We start from the raw sequence: 19,250 nt of genomic DNA, 5'->3' as shown, positions 1-19,250 counted from the left end.
CGTTTGGAACTTCGTACACGAGTGTCATTGTGAATTGATGGAAATTCTTCAAAGCTGGACTTCTTCAAATTGTGCAGCGTGTTTGACGACGTCTCAAACCAAAAGCTTCAGTTTTACTTTCACAATAAAACTCGATATCAGTCCTTAAACTTTCTGTAGGAGCTATACTTCCTCCATGATGAAATGGCAGTGCTGTACAAACCGAACATAGCTTCCCGACCTTCTACCCGATTCACTACAGTTTATATAGACTTGCATGTTTTTGCCTGTTACTTCCTCCTATCCAGTTCACACATGACAAAAGCAGGATTGGGCCCCTCGCGGGTATTCCCCGAACGGAACAAAGAATATCATTTTGTCATAGAAGTACTTGAAAACTGAAGCAAGGCCAATGAGTTGGTTTTGTTCATGAGTGTCACTAGCTGGCACAGACTGCGAACAACCATACAAATTCCAAAATAGTTGCGATTCATGTTCATAGTTGTCCAGTTTGATTTGTCTCTTGAAAATCTATAGCCGAGTTCGCGACATCCATTTTAAACTTGTCCTTCAATACGCCATACTGTCACTTGAAAATCTACCCTTTTCTCTGTATTGTTCAACCATGCATTATCATACGGGCAGGATTCGACCTTTGGCGTTAATGTTGAGTGCTTGCATACTGTATTATTCACAAGTGAGCAGTGTGTTGGCAGGCGATCCAATGTCTGGGAAAGCCGACATCAAAATGCAGAAAGGTAAGTGCTGGTATTGTTTTATGTACTGGCATTAACTGTACTTTATTTACATTGTACATACAACCCAGCAGTGCATTTGGGAAGGCCTGGGCCGCCTGTGGTACGAGGTGGGGGTGGGCAACACAGGGAGACACTAGTGGGGCTTAGCGGAGCTCCGTCCCTCCGAGTGGAAGGACAGGTATAGGGCCGCCAAGAGAGTCTGAGCACGCGGAAGCAGTACCGGTCGAGAAGTTTCATGATTTCGGGACATTGTTTACAAATGTTCATATCTTTGCAGGGAAGTTATGTTTGAAACTATGCTTTTATTCCTTCCTCCGTGGTTTATATTACACTAAATCAACCCACGGACTCCATGATCAACCTAATCGAAGGAGGACAAAAAACGATTTAAGACAGTCCAACCCAACAACGTAATCGGGGAATCCCCAATCTATTGCGCAATGACATAAATGAAAGATAACTTTCGTGTCACTCAATCCGCAGTTCAACCTTACTTGCTAAATCATGATACAACTCATCATCACGCATACCGCATACGTACTTCATGATGTGTTTGGTTGATATTCAAGTGTAAAATATTATGCGTTGAACCATACATAATGTTCATTATGTGAGCCACTAAGCCTAGAGCAAGATATAACATTTTGGGGGCAAGCAGCTAGAAGGCGTAACAGTAATTTTTTCCGTTTTAAATGTTTTATAGCTATATAGCTATAAAATAAAACTTGTTGTTGCAACCATGCAAAGAACCCATTCACCCTATTCTGAAAACTGCACCCTTTTTGTGAGAAGAAACGTAACACAGTGTGGTGAAACAGGTGGGAAGAGAGGGTTGGCAAGAACAGTAAAAAGTGGCCCCCCCTCCCCCCCCCCCCGTAACTTTCAAACCCAAGTCAGATTATTTTCCTCTGATATTTACATAATACAGAACCCGCCTGCAGCAATTTGACCTTCGTCACAAGAGCTGAGTGGGGTGCCATACCCCCAAAGAAACGGCAGGACATGGTGCTCCCAGTCGGGTACTCAGTGGTCCACCACACTGCCTCAAAGCAGTGCTCAACCCAAGAAGAGTGCTCAAAACTTATGCGATCCTTCCAACACTTCCACATGGTGACACGAGGTGACTTCAATATTACATAATTAGACTTTCTCTATTAACACAGTCCTTGAATTACACACTGTTCCTGGATGGAGGCCATGGCCTCCAGTCCATTGCCCCTGATCATAGCCTTGGTGCCCCTTCAAATTGTCCCTTTGACTAAAAGATTTTCCACTGGATGGAAGTGCCCCTTTGCAAACATTTAAATTGATTTGCCCCATTCATTCAAAGATGAAACTCCAGGCCTGTATACCTTTAGATATACTGTGTTTATATATAATATAATCATGATTTTTTGGGTTAAAAATTGACTAGAGTGGGATTCGAACCAACGACCTCCGGATTTTGGAACAAAGAATTTACTAGAGTGGGATTCGAACCAACGACCTCCGGATTAACGTGCACGTTAATCCAGAGGTCGTTGGTTCGAATCCCACTCTAGTCAATTCTTTGTTCAACCCCCAAAATCATTTCAAAATTTACCCAGTCAGTTTCCCTTGTGGTTTATATTGATATAATATAATAATTATACACTATTGTACAATAATTCCCTACACAGTTCACTGTAAAAACAATAGTCAATGTGAACCAAGTATACTAGCCATAAAACCAAAGCATGCATGTACAACTGAAGGATCAACAGTGAGTTAAAAACAAGTTCAAAACATTTTCAATTATTGGATGGACCAAGCACTGAAGTAAAATTGTTGTTTGGGATTTCCAAGTTGTAGCCTTAAAAAATACCTTTGTTCAGATCACATGAAACACCATGTGGCATTACAGGCCTGTTGGTTCGTTTTTGAAAGGGCAAGGGCACCATGGCATGTACACTATTTTCTCAGGCCTGGAATTTCATCTTTGGAAGGGCAATACAGTTTGCAAAGGGCACTTCCAATGACAAATCTGAAAGTCAATGGGAAACATTTTGAAGGGGCACCAAGGCCAAGACCAGGGGCAACGGAGGCAATGGCCTCCGTGGCCTGGGTGTAATTCCAGACCTGATTTATACTGAAGCTTCAACGGCACCAATCCGTGAAGTATATCAGGCCTGGCAAAAGGTATTAATATTCCATGTTTTTGATTGTTATATCCAAGGATGGGATGACATAGCATACAACTTTCTGATCGGTGGTGATGAGAAAGTTTACATAGGGCGTGGTTGGGACACAGTAGGAGCACACGCTGGATCTACTTATTACAACAGTCACTCAATCGGCACATCCATCATCGGAAACTACAATGACATCCTGGTATAAAGAATAGTCTACTCATTCTTAAATTAATGTTTATCATAAGTAATAAAGTTACAGCGTGCCTTGGCCTAGCGGTTCAAGCCATTGGACACTTTCGAAACAGAAAAAAAATTCACAGATTTACAAATAACTTACAAGGTTTACAGAAGGTAATGGTGAAAGACTTCTCTTGAAATATTATTCCATGAAATGCTTTACTTTTTGAGAAAACATTAAAACAATTATTCATTCTCGATATCGAGAATTACCGGTTTATTTTAAACACGTCATGACACGGCGAAACGTGCGGAAACAAGGGTGGATTTTCCCGTTATTTTCTCCCGACTCCGATGACCGATTGAGCCTAAATTTTCACAGGTTTGTTATTTTATATATAAGTTGTGATACACGAAGTGTGGGCCTTTTGACAACACTGTTTACCGAAAGTGTCCAATGGCTTTAAGAGCACCGGATTCAAACTCTATCACTCTGATGAACAGTGTGGGTTCGAGTTCCAGTCGTGATACCCATGTCCTTAAGCAAGACACTTAACCACGATGCTTCGTCCTTCGGATAGGACGTAAAGCCGTTGGTCCCGTGCGTTGTGTAACGCATGTAAAAGGGCCCACTGACAAAGATTGGCAAACCATTACATTGTGCTCAAGAAGTAGGTCTCAGTGACAGATATGATACGAAGTCACTATTAAACCAGAAGACATACATTTTAACATACAGCTCGTATTTTATTTTATTTCTACAGCCAACCCCCGGTGTACTTCAGGTTTTAAAGGATCTGAATGAGTGTGGTGCCAAGTCAGGCTACATGACCTCAAGATACGTCCTTCGTGGCCACCGTGATGTCAGGCAACTCGGCCCCACAGACTGCCCAGGCGAGACCCTCTATAAAGAGATCCGAACATGGCCTCACTACCTCGAGTCGGACAAGACATCCCATCCAGAGTCGGACAAGACATCCCATCCGGATGTTTAGGACGTTGTAAGATTCAGTTTCCGAATCTGATGTTCCTCTTAAAAAAAAACTACAATAATTAGGGACTAAAGGCCCGGTCCCACTAGGGATGTACCAGAACGTAAACGAAAGGACATACGGAAACCTAAAAAATTCGTCCATGGGTGTGCAGTAGGCCGCATCTGATAAGCCTGTACGTGTCACATGGGTACCTAATTATTCCATTTGGCGTACGCCCAGTTCTGAATAATGAGCAATGAACAGTGCACTGGATACATACCGCCCATTTGGGTAAATGGGGGGGGGGGGCAGCGCTATGTGGTTTTCTTTCTAAATAATAGCCTAATCCCGGTGGTATAGCTCCATGGACGCGTTTACACATGGCGAAGGGAAATATTGTTTCCCCCGCTTTAGCCATGTGTCTTCGTTTCGTGCATGTGACCTAATAATAGTGACCCTTGTTTTGTTTTCTCAGGGAAGTAATGTTTAAATTTCAACTTCAAACATTCAATTTCGAGGAGATTTTACATCCGAGTTTTGTTTCTAAAACATCCCTTGACTCCCCTGAGAAAATCGGAATGTGCATTCAGCTCCTTAGATACTTGAGTGGGAGTGGGGTGTATGTGGGGTATACATTTACTCGAGGGACACACAATCCATGAAGAAATTCATGTAACCAATAAATTAACATAATTAACTAAAAAATTCACACAAAGCATAAAATATGGGGGGGGGGGGTCTACAAAATTCTACCCTAAATAGTTCCGGGGGTACAGGGAGTCGGAAATGAACATTGCGGGATATTAGGTCCCGACCTTAAATTGCCATCACTTCGGAGTTGTTTGCCCATTGGCATAGGACTGAAAGAATATGTCCAGGTTTGCCTCATAACAAGTATACGCGGCTCCCCTTGACATCAGTTGCGATAGAAAGCTTCCGACGCCCCGCCTACTTTTAATACGAGTCCAGCAACTTTACACATAGGCCTACAATAAAACACTCCAACTTTGGTCGTTTTACATTTGGAATTTTAAGATAGGCCTATATATTTTTACGATAATACGGTACTAGACCCTATACAAAACTTATACTCACTAATGTCACAATCCAGTTTGCATACCGATGAACAATGCAATGCGAAAGAATAGGCAATTGGTTTATATTATAATGAGTGCTATTATGTCAATGTCTGTCACGCTTAATAACACGTATTATGTAAACTGTTGTTGATTAAAAAACAAAAAATAGCCTTACTGTTGCCTAATTTGCCACAAAAATCTATACGGTCTTTTTTGCCGGCACTTTATGACATCTTTGGGTGGGGTTTTTCGCCTTTCGTAAAATATTGCGATCAAAGTGGTTGGCACTTAAAGTCAGTGGACACTATTGGTAATTACTCAAAATATTTATCAGCATAAACCTCACTTGGTAACGAGTAATGGGGAGAGGTTGATGGTATAATACACTGTGAGAAACGGCTCCCTCTGAAGTGACGTAGTTTTCGAGAAAGAAGTAATTTTCTACAAAATTTGATTTTGAGACCTCAAGTTTAGAATTTGAGGTCTCGAAATCAAGCATCTGAAAGCACACAACTTTGTGTGACAAGGGCGTTTTTTTGTTTCATAGTTATCTCGCAACTCCGAAGACCAATCGAGCTCAAATTTCCACAGGTTTGTTATTTTATGCATATGTTTGGATACACCAAGTGAGAAGACTGGTCTTTGGCAATTACCAATAGTGTCCACTGTCTTTAATTCGTGAAAATGCCAAAGCCGCGGGTGTCCCAAGGGAATTCTGTCCCGGAGATTCTGTCCCCAATATAAATGGGAAATTGGCATGATGGAGTAGAGAAGATTGATTCAAAAGAGGGCGCTATCAGAAGAAGTTGACATAACCCAGTTCGCCAATTACCAGCCATACACAGAATTTCCTGCCGTACTGGAGCCACACTGTGCCATCAAAGCAGTCGCGTATAAGAGATATAACAAACTATTTTTGGCTCTTCTGTCATAAAACGCTATGGTTTTTAATGGTTTAATTGTTCTTGGGAGGCGAGCCTTTCACCAACTTAACATTATTCAGAGCCTATACGATTTGAGACCCATAACTTCGTTCGTTAGATATAGCGTTCAACGAATTTACCCAAATAGTTGAAATCGTGCATTTTCCTTCCGATTTGTTTTAGTGTTTGAAGTGGCACTTCGTGAAACTGCTGACGAGTTATTGGAAACCGTCCAACCCTGATCCTTCCAGTTCAAAAAGACCCAAGCCAGCTCGGGTGGGGGCGATAATCGTATTTTGCAAGCAAAGTTGTAGCCAGAAAACAAAGGGGGGGGGGGGCTTTAAAAAATTACGGCGTGGGGTCCGGTTTTTTTTCCAAATGTTTTCCCCTCGATTTGTTTTCGTCTACAGGCTAAATCAAATGAGACATTACGTCATGGGGACTTTCCCGAAAATCTCCATACAATCCCAGTTTCAACTCGGGGTTAATAACTTGACTGCAAAAGTAACAAAGTGCAGTTAAAAAAACATGTAAATATTGCAAACGTCAGCATAACTTTTTCCCACACTGAATTGTTTTTGTTTGTTTGTTTGCACTTTATTTACTTTATTGTTTTCGTGGCGGATTGTATTTTGCAACTGCAGTACTTAAACCCGTGGCACTATCGACTCCTTATCAGTCTGATATTGAGTGTTCATCATACGCAGTTCTTGTGCGAAGATTGACCATAAACGCCTTCAACATGCTGAAAATGGACGTGATCCGACTTATAGTGTTTGTCTGCTGCATGATGCTTCTCCAAACAGGACGAGCTAATTCAAGTAAGATAAGTAGGGATTACATGAAGCGTTTTTACCACTAACAAGCACGTTTTGTCTGACAACAGAGCTTTGTTGCTATTGTCGTAGGCTATAGTTTTTGATGGAAAATTTAGGAACTTAAAAACGTATGTGTATCCCCTATTTGCTAAGCAGAATTTGGGGCCTATTCTAAGCCAAAATGATTATGTTGAACGATTTCGCCCTTGTTTTGAAATTTATTGATGAAAATAGCAGTTTTTGCACATTTTATTCAGTTTATTATAGGGCTACAAGATAAATAGCAAAACAAGGATTTCAGCCGACGCCTGCGGGTTAGTCTTGTTCCGAGTTATACCTACTCTATATTCGTAACATAACCGTAACAACGTAACGTAACATAAACGTGGTGACCCGACAGAAGGAAAGTTATCTTCTTGAATTCATTTCGGTTTGACGACTGTCTGTAAACTTGAGATCGAACCAAGCATTTACAAAAGGCTAGCGGGCGGTACGACGCGCTGCCCGTGGTATAGCGAAAATACATTACGAAAAGCTGGCGCGATTCGGCGCGGTATTAACCAGGCTGGAAAATGATCCATGCGAAAGTCTTGGAACCAACCAACCAAGCAAGACTACATGCGGGTCTGTGGTGGGTGAGACTCTAAATTGAATCCCTCACACTCTATCCATACAACAGGTGGGTGCTCGGATGTAAACTTCGTCCAGAGATCCACTTGGGGAGCCTCATCTCCACGGAGTACGACAAGCTTGGCCGGGAACCTGGACTACTACATTATCCACCACACTGCTGACGGAGGGTCATGTTCAACGCAAAATGCATGTTCAAGAAGGGTCCGAGGTATCCAAAACCACCACAAGAATAATGAACGTAAATGCACGTAATAATTATAACCAACATTAACTCGTAAGAGGCGCCTGAAGTCGAGCAGAGTATTCGAAACGTCGAGACCAAAACTGGCCGGCTCTCAGAGAGCCAACACACTCCCTCACATAAGAGAACATGGTTGTACCCGCAAGTTTACCGTTTATTCTCACATATACCATGGATGAAGAAAATAGAGACAAACGACAATGTGTAAAACTTAAACTGAATGTGAAACGTAGAAACTAGCCGTGGCAGGGTCATGCTAAACAAAAATATCTGAAACTTGGATCATACGGTCTAAGATCTTGTGAAAAAGACAAGTGTTGAACATGACCACCACCAGAGTTGTATATCAAGTGCAGAGCAGAACACAATGCAACATGTATGCACATACAATATACAGTGAGAATTAGACAGGCGTTTTGAAGTAAATTATAATGCACACACACGATTACGCATCTATTAACTTAGAAAATCCTTGAACACGGAAGCCGAATCATTGTCATTATTTGTTTTCTAATTCTATATAGGTTGGAATGACATTGGATACAACTTTCTGATCGGTGGTGATAACAGAGTTTACGTAGGGCGTGGTTGGAACAACCAAGGAGCACATGCTCCATCATACAACAGTAGGTCCATCGGCATCTCTATGATCGGGAACTACGTGAGCGCACAGGTACAATACTCAATATTATTGAAACAATATATACATACATAATATCTGTATGTTTCCGCACTCGACAGCATGTTATTGGACGCAAGCGCAACACCCAGTGCATCTTATCCTCACATTATGTGAGACTGCATTTTCTGGAAGGAAGGACAAGAGGCCTATTTTTTATATGTAGATAATAAAGCAGGGCTTCAATTTTACACTGGACCACCGGCCTCAGGCCAGTGATTTCAATGTCGGGCCAGTAAACTCAAGACAAGACAAGACAAGTCCAGTGGTCTGTTTATGTTTCTTTCAATTCAACATCTTTGAATCAAAAAAATTATGCTCAATGTTGAGTCTGCAGAGTAGGCCCTATCACCCATTAAAGCCATTGGACCCTTTTTGTAAACAGTATTGTCCAAGGCCCACACTTCGTGTATCACAACTTCTATATCAAATAACAAGCCTGTGAAAATTTGGGCTTAATCGGTCATCGGAGTCGGGAGAAAATAACGGGAAAACCCACCCTTGTATCCGCGCGTTTCGCCGTGCAATGACATGTGTTTAAAATAAATCCGTAATTCTCGTTAACGAGAATTGATATTGTTTTACTGTTTTCTCAAAAAGTAAAACATTTCATGGAATAATATTTCAAGATAAGTATTTCACCACTACCTTCTGTAAACCCTGTAAGTTATTTGTAAATCTGTGATTTTTTTTTTCTTTTTCCGAAAGGGTCCAATGGCTTCTTTTGGTGTTTTGTTCAATTTAAATTGTTGAGATTGTCAAATTATTCCAATGAATGCCACATAAAACAGCCAATGTAGTAAACTACACCACGTACAGATATTTCAACAGAAGCCTTAATATTTGTTGACAATTTTTTGTAGGCCCTAAGATTTCCCACCAAGCGCCCCCATTTTTGTTTTACTCTGATGATATACGCCTTTTCACTCAACCATGCTTCAAAACAGTGTATGAAAATTATTTGTTTACAAGTTCACACTTATTTAAAAAATACCGTTAAAAATAAATGCTATGGTATTTTTTCATAACGGTATTTATTTGACTATTATGTATACTATTATTATTTATTTACCTAAATAGAACTAGCTGTTGCGAACTGCTTTACCAGCCAATGGTATTTTAATGTTCATGGCCTGTCCATTTTAAAGAATTTGTTGTATTATTTATTTCCATTTATTTATTATTTTCCCATGATTTAGCCGAGTTCTGGTATGATGACTGCCTTGGAAAACCTGAGGCAGTGTGGGGTCGATTTGGGAAAGGTGAAGAGCGGTTACCATGCGTGTGGACATAGTGATTTCTCGAGTACTCTCTGCCCAGGTAGTGCTCTCCGCAGTTTGGTCAACGGTTGGGGTCGCTGCGACCGCTAGACCCACGTCCAGTCAATATGGGAAAATTTCAGTGCGCCATGGGATTTTCTCTAAAGTCATATGACACTATTGGTTATTACTCAAAACGCATAAAAGCTTACTTGGTAATGAGCAATGGGGAGCTGTTGATAGTACAAAACCTTGTGAGAAACTCTAAAGTATGGTAACCTAGTTTTTTAGAAAGAGGTAATTTCTCACTCAAATAATAAAAGAACTTGAACAGGCCTGAATCCTTGTATTATGCATCTGAAAACACACAAATTTGGGCAACAAGGGCGTCTGTTCTTTCATTGTTCTCTTGAGACTTCGATGACCAATCAAATCCAAATTTTCACAGATATATCATGGAACCATACGTCACCTATAGGCCTAAATACTATGTGAGATTGTGTATCCCCTACCATTATTTCTTCATAAAAAGTTGATTAATTTCTTCATATTCTTCCTTATTAATGTACTTAAAATAGTATTACTTAGATATTGCTTTATGGTTTTCGGGCGTCTTCAATTGCTTACTTTTTTAAAGACAGATGCGTTCAAAATTTGAGTTAGGAGACTCATTCTCATACCATTATTGCAAGGATAAATTTATGTTGTGATGAAGCGTACTCTGCCAAAAACTGTGCCATAAACACCTGGGCCCAATTTCATAGAGCTGCTAAGCACAAAAATTTGCTTAGCATGAGATTTCCTTATTGATAAAAACAGGATTGCCAACCAAATTTCTATTTATTGCCTATTGCTTGTTGTTGGTATTCAGCTGTTGCTTGCCTATCCTGAAAATCAAGTGGAAATTTGCTTGGTAATCCTGTTTTTATCAAGGAAGAAATTTCATGCTTGGCAAATTTTCGTGCTTAGCAGCTCTATGAAATTGGGCCCTGGTAGAAAGAGATAGGTTTGGCGTTTGATCGCACACAACACACATGACCTAACGCTTAACGTCCCGTCCGAAGTACAAAGTAATGCAGAAACTTTTGGAATATTATTTGTAACAGTTATCACCGGAAGTGCAGATGCTCCGACATACGCGTGGACTGAGCAGCTGCGCACGCTCAGAGCCGCAAAAAGGGACTGTTATGTCTGCTGCCGCCAGCGTATCAAAAGTTTCCAATTATAGGAACAAAGTCTTTCTCCAGGACACACACACACACATGCTGGTAGTTGGAACCCAGACCACAACAGCCTGACAACATCATTGGGTTATTATGTACCTGTTCATAAAGCACTCTTATGTATCAAATTTTTCAATGAACAACTGTACTGATTGTTCCCAATAACCCAAAGGTAATATTAAGCAATGTCTGGTTAATGTTTCTTTTGCATAGAAAGCTCAAAACATTAAAAATATACAATTTAAGCAAAGGAAGTTGTAAACTGTGTTTTTATTTGTAATACTGTCCACAAAATACTGTCCTACAAATAAAGGTTTTACAAACTGCCCAAATTTGAAGACTGAATCATCACGAGACACAGGAGTTGAGATAGAAATAACAGATCAACTTGTGCATTTGAGTAATCCAACATACTTAGACATAAAGGACAAATCCCAAGAAAACTAAAGGAAATAGTTTTTAAAAGATGCATTACAGCTAGCCACATGTGTTTACCTCAACAAACTAGCCACCATTGCGATTTTTGTTAACGCGCTGTCTTTATGTTTTAAATGTTTACATATACTTTACAGCAGCTGCATGTTCATCTTTTGAAATTAACTTGTTGGTGTGTTGTTAAATGCATGCCGAAATGGAAACAGATCTATATAAGATTCCTTACTGTTCGCTAGTTAAACTTTTGTCATTTCTAAGAATGTTCAATAACTAACATCCTCTAGGTTTAAAAATCTCAAAGGAATTAACAATTGTCTTGCTATAGCAATTCAAAAATAATTATCCATGATTTCAAACTGTACAAAATCTTGCCCAGAATCAGGATGTTACATTGTCATCTGCAAAATTTCCCCAATCAGAAGTATATCTAAAAAAACGTGTCTTATTATTTTAGACCTTCATTTATTGTCAGGGTGAAGTTACACACTGGACTCGAAAGTCTGTTCTGCGCTTTTTACATAGTATGATCCGAAGTAAAGCACTTGTCTGCACTTGTAGTAGTCTTGGTTCAAGATTCTCCTGTTGTTTACTTCCCTCACCGAGGGTAATATTACCCTCAGCAATGGATCGTGGGATATCAATAACAGGAGGGTCTTGAATCAAGACTACACTCGTAATTGCTTTTAGCATGTTAAACTTGATGAAAGGAACCAATCAGTACTGTCATGTACAAAAACAGCTTAGTCAGAAAGGTGTCCTGGTTCCTAGCACATAGCTGTTTTAATATTCACTTGAATGTCATGACTCAAAATAGATCTTACTTTGTTCTATTTTGGAGGTAAATTTCCCTGAGTATCACTTGGCAGTTTCCATTTTTGGTGACACTGGTACAACATACCTTCACAAGGAAATGTACTCTCAAAAGGACATACCATTGGGAGACATCGGTGCAGGGGGTTCTCTAAATTCAAAGTTCATCTTGGCTCGATCATGATTCCTCAGGGGGTAACATCCCTTTCTGGCACATCCTTGCAAGCAAACCACTGAGTTGCAGCAGTGAACCTACTCCCTCTGCTATTTTCATATGTGTGAACCCAATTTCCTGAAACAGAAAGTACAGCACAACGCAACAGTTAAAATTAGATTGAATAAGATGATAAATTACAAAATGTTAACTTGAAAAAATATCTTGTATTAAAACTTGTGAAATCTGTTCAAAAAACGAAGTCAAAGAATCAAGAAAGTTTTTTATGACAGAACATGGCAGTTCCAGACCAGAAATGTGGGTTAGGTCAGATATTAAATGGAGAACAAGCACTGCTACAATTTGAACTGAAATAGACTAGACTTTATAGCTTCTTTTTTGTTATGAAACTAGATTATTGACTCAATAAGCCATGGACACAACACTATGACACATTAGGTTTGGGTAAATCTGATCATAGAGTCCACCCAAACAAAACAGTGCAAACCCATAGTGACCACCATTTTTCAACTTATTAGCAACTTGACAATACCAGTTTGAACTGGATTAGACTGCAATGTAGCTTCATTGCTAAACAACTAGACCCAACTTGACTAGACCAGTTCAAACTGGTTCAGACTGGTTCAACTAAAACCAATAGAAGCCAACTCACCTTGATAAACTCCAGTTTAAGATATTCTGCCATGTCAAACGTCTTACAAACCCTGAACATATTTGAGATGATGTCCTCGGGGGCGTACCCCATACTCCACATATGTTCCATCACCTCATAGGCTTTGTCAATATTCCCCTCAACACATTTAGTAAACATATCCTTAATAAGGATAGGATGGGGCTCATCACAAACCTTTAAGAAACGGTAAAAAAGATGTTCATGTTATTTCCATTTTGTCAACAATGCTTGTTAACTTAAAATGCAGACTAGGCCTATGTGCATATATCGAAAGAGGATAACACATTTATTTAAGTTGCAAACTAATTATTCTTTAAAAATTGATTTTGATAATGCTTTTAGTACATGGTCAATTCACAAACTGTTTGTGTGACTTATGGTAACTCGATTACGAAAATACTTATGTTGATACAGAAATACAGTACACATAAACATCATATTAAACACAAGGCAAATCATGATATGAAAAAAAGTTGCAAATATCAAGACGTAATATCAATTGCAAGTATACAGATCAATATTGTGTAAGTATACAGATCAATATATCAATCAATTAAAATGTTTGACTTTTGTGTAAATTAAATGTTTCTCAAGCTCCAACAACATATAAAACAATCATTTATAAACAGACAAATCATGATACAGTTGTTGAAAATGAGCAAAGATGTAAATATGGATGAATAAAAAGTTGAAAAACATTTCAATAACAGTTCGCAAATGATGTGGCTCTTAGTTTATGAAATGCATAATCTTTCTAGCATCGAAAATAGAAGCATTGTATCAGAAATGGCATCAGAAATGGAAATATGGATGATCAAAAGTCAAACAATGCATTTCAATATCAAATACATTTCAAAATCAAGTCATACTCATTAAATGTTTATATAAAACTTGACTATTAAAATATCTTTCTAGCATCAAAAAGACATATAAAAAACAGTCATTTGCAAAATGTCAAATCATAATACAAAAAAGAAGTTTGGGAAATGGCTCAATCACAAATTTGAATTGAAGTAAATGAGAAAGAGAGGAAGGGAAATTGTAAGAAAGGCAGAAGGCAAGGCTTTGAGTGGACAAATAGTATTAAAAAGCAGATAATCAGGAGAGGACAATATCATAAATACAGAATATTTTTCAATTTATATGAAACACAATCAAGTAATGCACAACCTGTGGGGACAAAATAATGCACTGATTTAAAAAAAAAAAAATAGCAAGAATCAGGTATCAATACATGCAATATAATGATCAAATATGTAAAGAGCAGGGCAAGAAATCGTTTGCACTTATGAAGCACATGTGTACCGCAAATGCAAACAGTCAAATAGCATCAAATAGACATCAAAACCACAGTCATTTGCAAAATGTCAAATCATAACATACAAAGTAGTTGGGAAAATAGCTCAATCACAAATTTAAGTAGAAGTAAAAGAGAGTGAAGGGAGGGGACAAGTTAAGAGAGTGAGAGGAAGGCAATTGGCCTTGAGTGGACATGAGTAAAACAGATAATCAGAAATACAGAACAATATCAATAATACAGAATAGTATTCAATTAAATATGAAACACAGTCAAATAATACACAACCTCTGGGGGGGAAAATAATGCACTGATTTGAAGAAAACATAATAGCAAGAACAGGTATCAAGTGTCATAAAGTGATGAACTGTCAAGAATAGCACAATAAATCATTTGCAATTATAAAGTACATAATGCAATCAGTAAAATGCCACATATACATATACAAAAATGCAATATCAAATAGTATTTCATAATACAGAACAATTCATCAATAGCATCAAAAGAATTGCAATATCAACCAATTTCAAATGATATTTAGTATTTCAGACACAAATACTTCTCAAGGCAATCATTTCTAGTCTTTCAAATATAAAAAACAGTTCTATGAATTATGATTCCAGCAATGCACCATACCTGTTAAAGGAGCAATGTCTGTGAGTTTTTTTTAGCATATCTCTTCCAAAGTAAGGTGCATTGGGAACCATACTTAATTGGTTCACTACAGAAAGAAAAACACTCTTTGGATAGACTTACTTTGAAGACGTTTTCGCTGTTCACAAGACCAAAACCAGAATGTGTTGACTGCATATTATTTATAGCCTGGAAATATAAATGGAAACAAAGTTACAAAAACTAAGGCTGCATCTGAGAGAAAACAATGAAAAAACGTGATGTTGTGCATGTTCATGATCATTACACTTATTTTGATTGCCCCAATCGAAATAAACAAGAGTGACATCAGGGTTCTTTCAATGGTACTTCCTTTACTTTGACAAGATTCACCCACAAGATCTGGAATAATAACGTGCTGGTAGGAACACTTTTTTTCTTGTAACTACCAACTGTGCACTTTGTCTTTAGCGCAAAACTTGCAAAACACGGAACTGGTTTCCCCACTTCCTTTTTTACAGCAGAAATTTGTTAATCTCAGTAATTTGGCCGTTCACCGAAGATTGAATTTACCTGTCTCATGTCCCCCTGTGCTGTATAGATGATTGCCTCCAGTCCATCATCCGTGCATTCTATTCCTTCCTTCTCTCCAACCTCAATCAGCCGGTGGAGGAGCTGTTTGTCCGTCAGGCGGGAGTACCTCAAGACTGCACACCGTGATTGAATCGGCTCAATGATCTTGTCGGATGTGTTACAGGCGAGAGCAAACCGTGTTGTCTTGGAGTAGATTTCCATGGTTCGACGCATAGCCTGCTGGGCTCCACTTGTCATACTGCAAGGGAGGAGTCCAGACATTTTAAATAGGATTTGAAACTTGGCAGAGAACAGTCTACAATCCCTGCCATAATGGGGGACGTCGGGGCATGGCATATTTAGTTTCACATGGCCCAAGCATTTTGGCAGTGATTGTAGAAATTGAAGAGTTGCTATAACATTATGGAACTATATATTTTATTAACTGGGAGATTTTATTGGCTAGTGGTCATCTTCAAATGAAAAAAATATAACCAAAGAATATTTATCAAAATGTTGAGCTGTCACACCACTAGTTCTTTTCAGAGCCACCACAAAAGTATACCATTCACGGTACCAAGGCTAACCAGGCCCAATACTTCACAGAGGCAGTTGCCTCCATTGCCCCTGGTCATTACTCACTAGCTCCTAGTTAAAGCCAATGGACCCTTTCGGTTCCGAAAAAAAAAAAAAAGTTCACAGATTTACAAATAACTTACAGGGTTTACAGAAGGCAATGGTGAAAGACTTCTCTTGAAATATTATTCCATGAAATCTTTACTTTTTGAGAAAACAGCAAAACAATATAAATTCTCGTTAACGAGAATTACAGATTTATTTTAAACACATGTCATGACACGGCGAAATGCGCGGAAACAAGGGTGGGTTTTTCCGTTGTTTTCTCCCGACTCCGATGACCAATTGAGCCTAAATTTTCACAGGTTTGTTTATTTGATATAGAAGTTGTGGTACACAAAGTGTGGGCCTTGGACAACACTGTTTACCGAAAGGGTCCAATGGCTTTAATAGTTCCCGTATCAAAATGTTGGGCTTAAGGAAATTAGGCCATGTTGTTTACCTATCTGCTTCATCCAGAATGATGACCTTATGACGCCCTTTTGGCAAGGTAACCTTCTTCTGAGCGAATGTCTTTATCTTGTTTCTGACTACATCGATTCCCCTGGAAAAAAAGTACACAAATTCATCATCGTTAAACTGGCTCCTGACTCATATGGCTGAAACAGGGTTACCTTTCACAGTCCATAAGGATGTAGGTATGGGTATCATCCAGTCCACTATAGGAGCCAGGTTGGTGGAGCAGAATGCAATACCTTCCCAACTTTTTACAAAGCAATTATGGTTAAGTGCCTTGCTCATAAGGGCACAACAATTTTTTGTTAATGACCGGAAAATGAACCCACACTCTACTGCTGACAACACCAGAGCTTGGGTCCGGTGAACTAGACCTCTTGGCTACAAAACACCACAAAAAAAGCCTGATCAGACCAAACATACCTGTCATTTGAGGCATTCATTTCCAGAACAGCTTCCTTGTAGTCTGGGCCTAGCAAGGCTCGGCAAAGACACAATATACTGGTGGTTTTGCCAGTTCCAGGGGGACCCTACGACAGGGAGAAAGAAATAACGAAACATTTTATTATACGTGTATTTCCAGTGTTTCCAAACACTGACATTTACTTCAAAATTGTTTTCAACGATGGGAGACTTTGAGATATTGGGAGAGGCAGCCATACCACTACCGAAATAGATTTTGGCATGGTCTAATTTTTAAAGAAAACTTTATGAATTTTACTTGGTATTTTTGATAAGTCTGCTTCAAAAATGTTCCTACTGCATCTCAAAAATCTTCAATTGGCAATCAGTGTACTTTGCCAAACTTACAGCTATGATGACATTGGGTACATTTCCCTCTTTGGAGAAAACTTCCAGTCGACTGATCGTCTCTTCATTACCAACGACATCACTCAAAAGGGTTGGTCTGTACTTCTCCACCCTGTTGGTTAAATCACTAGATTAGTCAATGTCAATATTTTTAATAATATTTCAGTCTGTCATGATAGTTGAAAATGATTTAAAGGCATGAAATAGAGATTGGTGGGATAAAAGATTATACTGATTGTAACATGAAGACGAAAACAGTTGGCATTTGAGTTCGGACCTGGGCTTAAAATTTACACTGCGGATTTTAACAGCAGTCGTGGAACACTAAACTATGACCAGACAAGTCCAACACTGCGGCAGTCTGGTATTTTTCAACTGAAATGTAATCATACTTTGACGTATGTAGACCCAGTTACTTGGGCCCAGTACTCCATTTTTTTTTTATTTGTCATTATCGGGATTGGTCATCTGGTCACTATCGGTCGTTAGTATGATTTAACATTGATAATAAAAAATTATAAAAATTAAAGAAATCAGTGCAGCACCCCAGCCCAGTAACTTGGTCTAACATGTCTAACTTCACTGTGTAGGCCTATCAATATCATCTTTTAATACAAATATTCCTTTTAATTATAGGGCCCCCCCCCCCCTATTACTTTTTATAAAAAAACGATAACTTTCCGTGTGGGGCCACCACTTTTTCACTCACTTTTTCACTCACTTTTTTTTATACAAAAAGGGATAGGCCTATCTCAATCTCATTGTTGAGGTTATCGAATGAAAAAGTGGTCATGGTGGTGGCGCCATCCAACAACATGGGGGGATGGGCCATATATGGCCATACATACGGAAACTTTTCCCTGGCCTAGTCTATTTAGTATTTTTAATTAAAGATTGACATTTTGTTTCGGGTCTTGCAAAAGAAATTCTGGTCTAGTGAACATGTTTGTTTAGCAAGTTCAAGTACGGAGGTAGAAATGGACCTCCCTGGGAATTGGTACAAAACAACAACAAACAAAAAGTTTCCGCATGGCGTCACCACTTTTTCACTCGATATGAAATAAAATAGTATCTCAATGAGATATCCCTTTTTGTAAAAATGAGTGAAAAAGTGGTGGCGCCATACGAAAAGTTATCCTAAACGAACCCTGCTGCTGTCACCATGGTCATGGTCACGTGTCATTGTCACTGTCACTTTTTTGTCAGTCTGGATTTTTTTCTCCAAAACCGAGCCATGTTTACGCAGCCTTTTTGTCGGTCTTTTTCCGCTCCCTACTTAACAAAACCATGGTACACGTTGTTTACATGATCTCCACGCATGCCAGGGTTATTTCATTTAACTGTTATTAATTCGACTGACACATCACAGTGACTCTGACAGTGACAAAACGTTAGGCCTACTTTACTTACCATGGGAGCTCGTACTTGGTAGATTTGCCTGGTTTTGCTGCTGCACTTGTGGACTCGTCTACCTCCATTATTTCTGGATTCTTGCTCGACATTTCAGTTAAATTTTTACAAACTCTTCCTAAACAGACTCAAGAGTTGAAAAATTCATATAGTTTCAGCAACTTAAGCAATGTAAATTGTCTGAGAAGAAAAATACGAGTTAGAATTTATCCGTGTGGCGTACGTGACGGCAAAACGAACAGACGACATGAAAAGTGAACAAAATTTCCCAAGTCAACTTCGCGCCACGCATGGGTCAAAGGTAGTGGACCTACAACAACCTCTCTGATTGGATATACTGATGAAAATCTATCTTTTTAAACCAATAGGAATTGTGTTGACTTCGTCTTTGGTGGCTGTGTATCCTTATTCTCAGGTGTTTACACAAAAGCACGCTTCACTCATATTGAATTTGGTACTGGGATCGAGAG

General features: G+C 39.0%; 3 protein-coding genes across 3 annotated transcripts; 2 read left to right on the top strand and 1 right to left on the bottom strand.

The window, feature by feature from the left end:
• Positions 1–52: 52 nt before the first annotated feature.
• Positions 53–5,291, top strand: LOC117290747 (peptidoglycan recognition protein 1-like). Its single transcript, XM_033772295.1, has 4 exons — positions 53–737; positions 1,666–1,857; positions 2,932–3,086; positions 3,829–5,291. The coding sequence occupies exons 1-4, from the start codon at positions 605–607 to the stop codon at positions 4,057–4,059; spliced, it is 711 nt and encodes a 236-aa protein (XP_033628186.1). The 5' UTR covers positions 53–604; the 3' UTR covers positions 4,060–5,291.
• A 1,151-nt stretch (positions 5,292–6,442) lies between these two features.
• Positions 6,443–9,918, top strand: LOC117290749 (peptidoglycan-recognition protein SC2-like). Its single transcript, XM_033772297.1, has 4 exons — positions 6,443–6,861; positions 7,538–7,729; positions 8,257–8,405; positions 9,611–9,918. The coding sequence occupies exons 1-4, from the start codon at positions 6,783–6,785 to the stop codon at positions 9,779–9,781; spliced, it is 591 nt and encodes a 196-aa protein (XP_033628188.1). The 5' UTR covers positions 6,443–6,782; the 3' UTR covers positions 9,782–9,918.
• Positions 9,919–10,991: 1,073 nt separating this feature from the next.
• Positions 10,992–19,058, bottom strand: LOC117290723 (replication factor C subunit 2-like). The gene is made up of 8 exons (XM_033772259.1): positions 18,781–19,058; positions 17,371–17,482; positions 16,984–17,090; positions 16,547–16,648; positions 15,469–15,727; positions 15,040–15,105; positions 12,966–13,160; positions 10,992–12,430 (listed from the first exon to the last, which is right to left on the bottom strand). The coding sequence occupies exons 1-8, from the start codon at positions 18,870–18,872 to the stop codon at positions 12,317–12,319; spliced, it is 1,047 nt and encodes a 348-aa protein (XP_033628150.1). The 5' UTR covers positions 18,873–19,058; the 3' UTR covers positions 10,992–12,316.
• Positions 19,059–19,250: the final 192 nt, after the last annotated feature.

This window comes from Asterias rubens, chromosome 5 (genome assembly GCF_902459465.1).
Source record: "Asterias rubens chromosome 5, eAstRub1.3, whole genome shotgun sequence".
In the NCBI taxonomy this organism is placed as follows: domain Eukaryota; kingdom Metazoa; phylum Echinodermata; class Asteroidea; order Forcipulatida; family Asteriidae; genus Asterias; species Asterias rubens.
The sequence above is the reverse complement of the archived record's forward strand: the minus strand, read 5'-3'. Positions and strand labels throughout refer to the sequence as shown.

Bases quoted from the DNA above. Each gene is read 5' to 3' on its own strand.
- LOC117290747 (XM_033772295.1), top strand. From the start codon at position 605: ATGCATTATCATACGGGCAGGATTCGACCTTTGGCGTTAATGTTGAGT. The intron at 1,858-2,931 runs GTGACTTCAATA...GTTATATCCAAG, and splicing joins CTTCCACATGGTGACACGAG to GATGGGATGACATAGCATAC. The intron at 3,087-3,828 runs GTATAAAGAATA...TTATTTCTACAG, and splicing joins GAAACTACAATGACATCCTG to CCAACCCCCGGTGTACTTCA.
- LOC117290749 (XM_033772297.1), top strand. From the start codon at position 6,783: ATGCTGAAAATGGACGTGATCCGACTTATAGTGTTTGTCTGCTGCATG. The intron at 6,862-7,537 runs GTAAGATAAGTA...TCCATACAACAG, and splicing joins AACAGGACGAGCTAATTCAA to GTGGGTGCTCGGATGTAAAC. The intron at 8,406-9,610 runs GTACAATACTCA...CCCATGATTTAG, and splicing joins GGAACTACGTGAGCGCACAG to CCGAGTTCTGGTATGATGAC.
- LOC117290723 (XM_033772259.1), bottom strand. From the start codon at position 18,872: ATGTCGAGCAAGAATCCAGAAATAATGGAGGTAGACGAGTCCACAAGT. The intron at 17,091-17,370 runs GTAAGTTTGGCA...TCCCTGTCGTAG, and splicing joins TACCCAATGTCATCATAGCT to GGTCCCCCTGGAACTGGCAA. The intron at 16,649-16,983 runs GTATGTTTGGTC...CTTTTTTTCCAG, and splicing joins ATGAATGCCTCAAATGACAG to GGGAATCGATGTAGTCAGAA.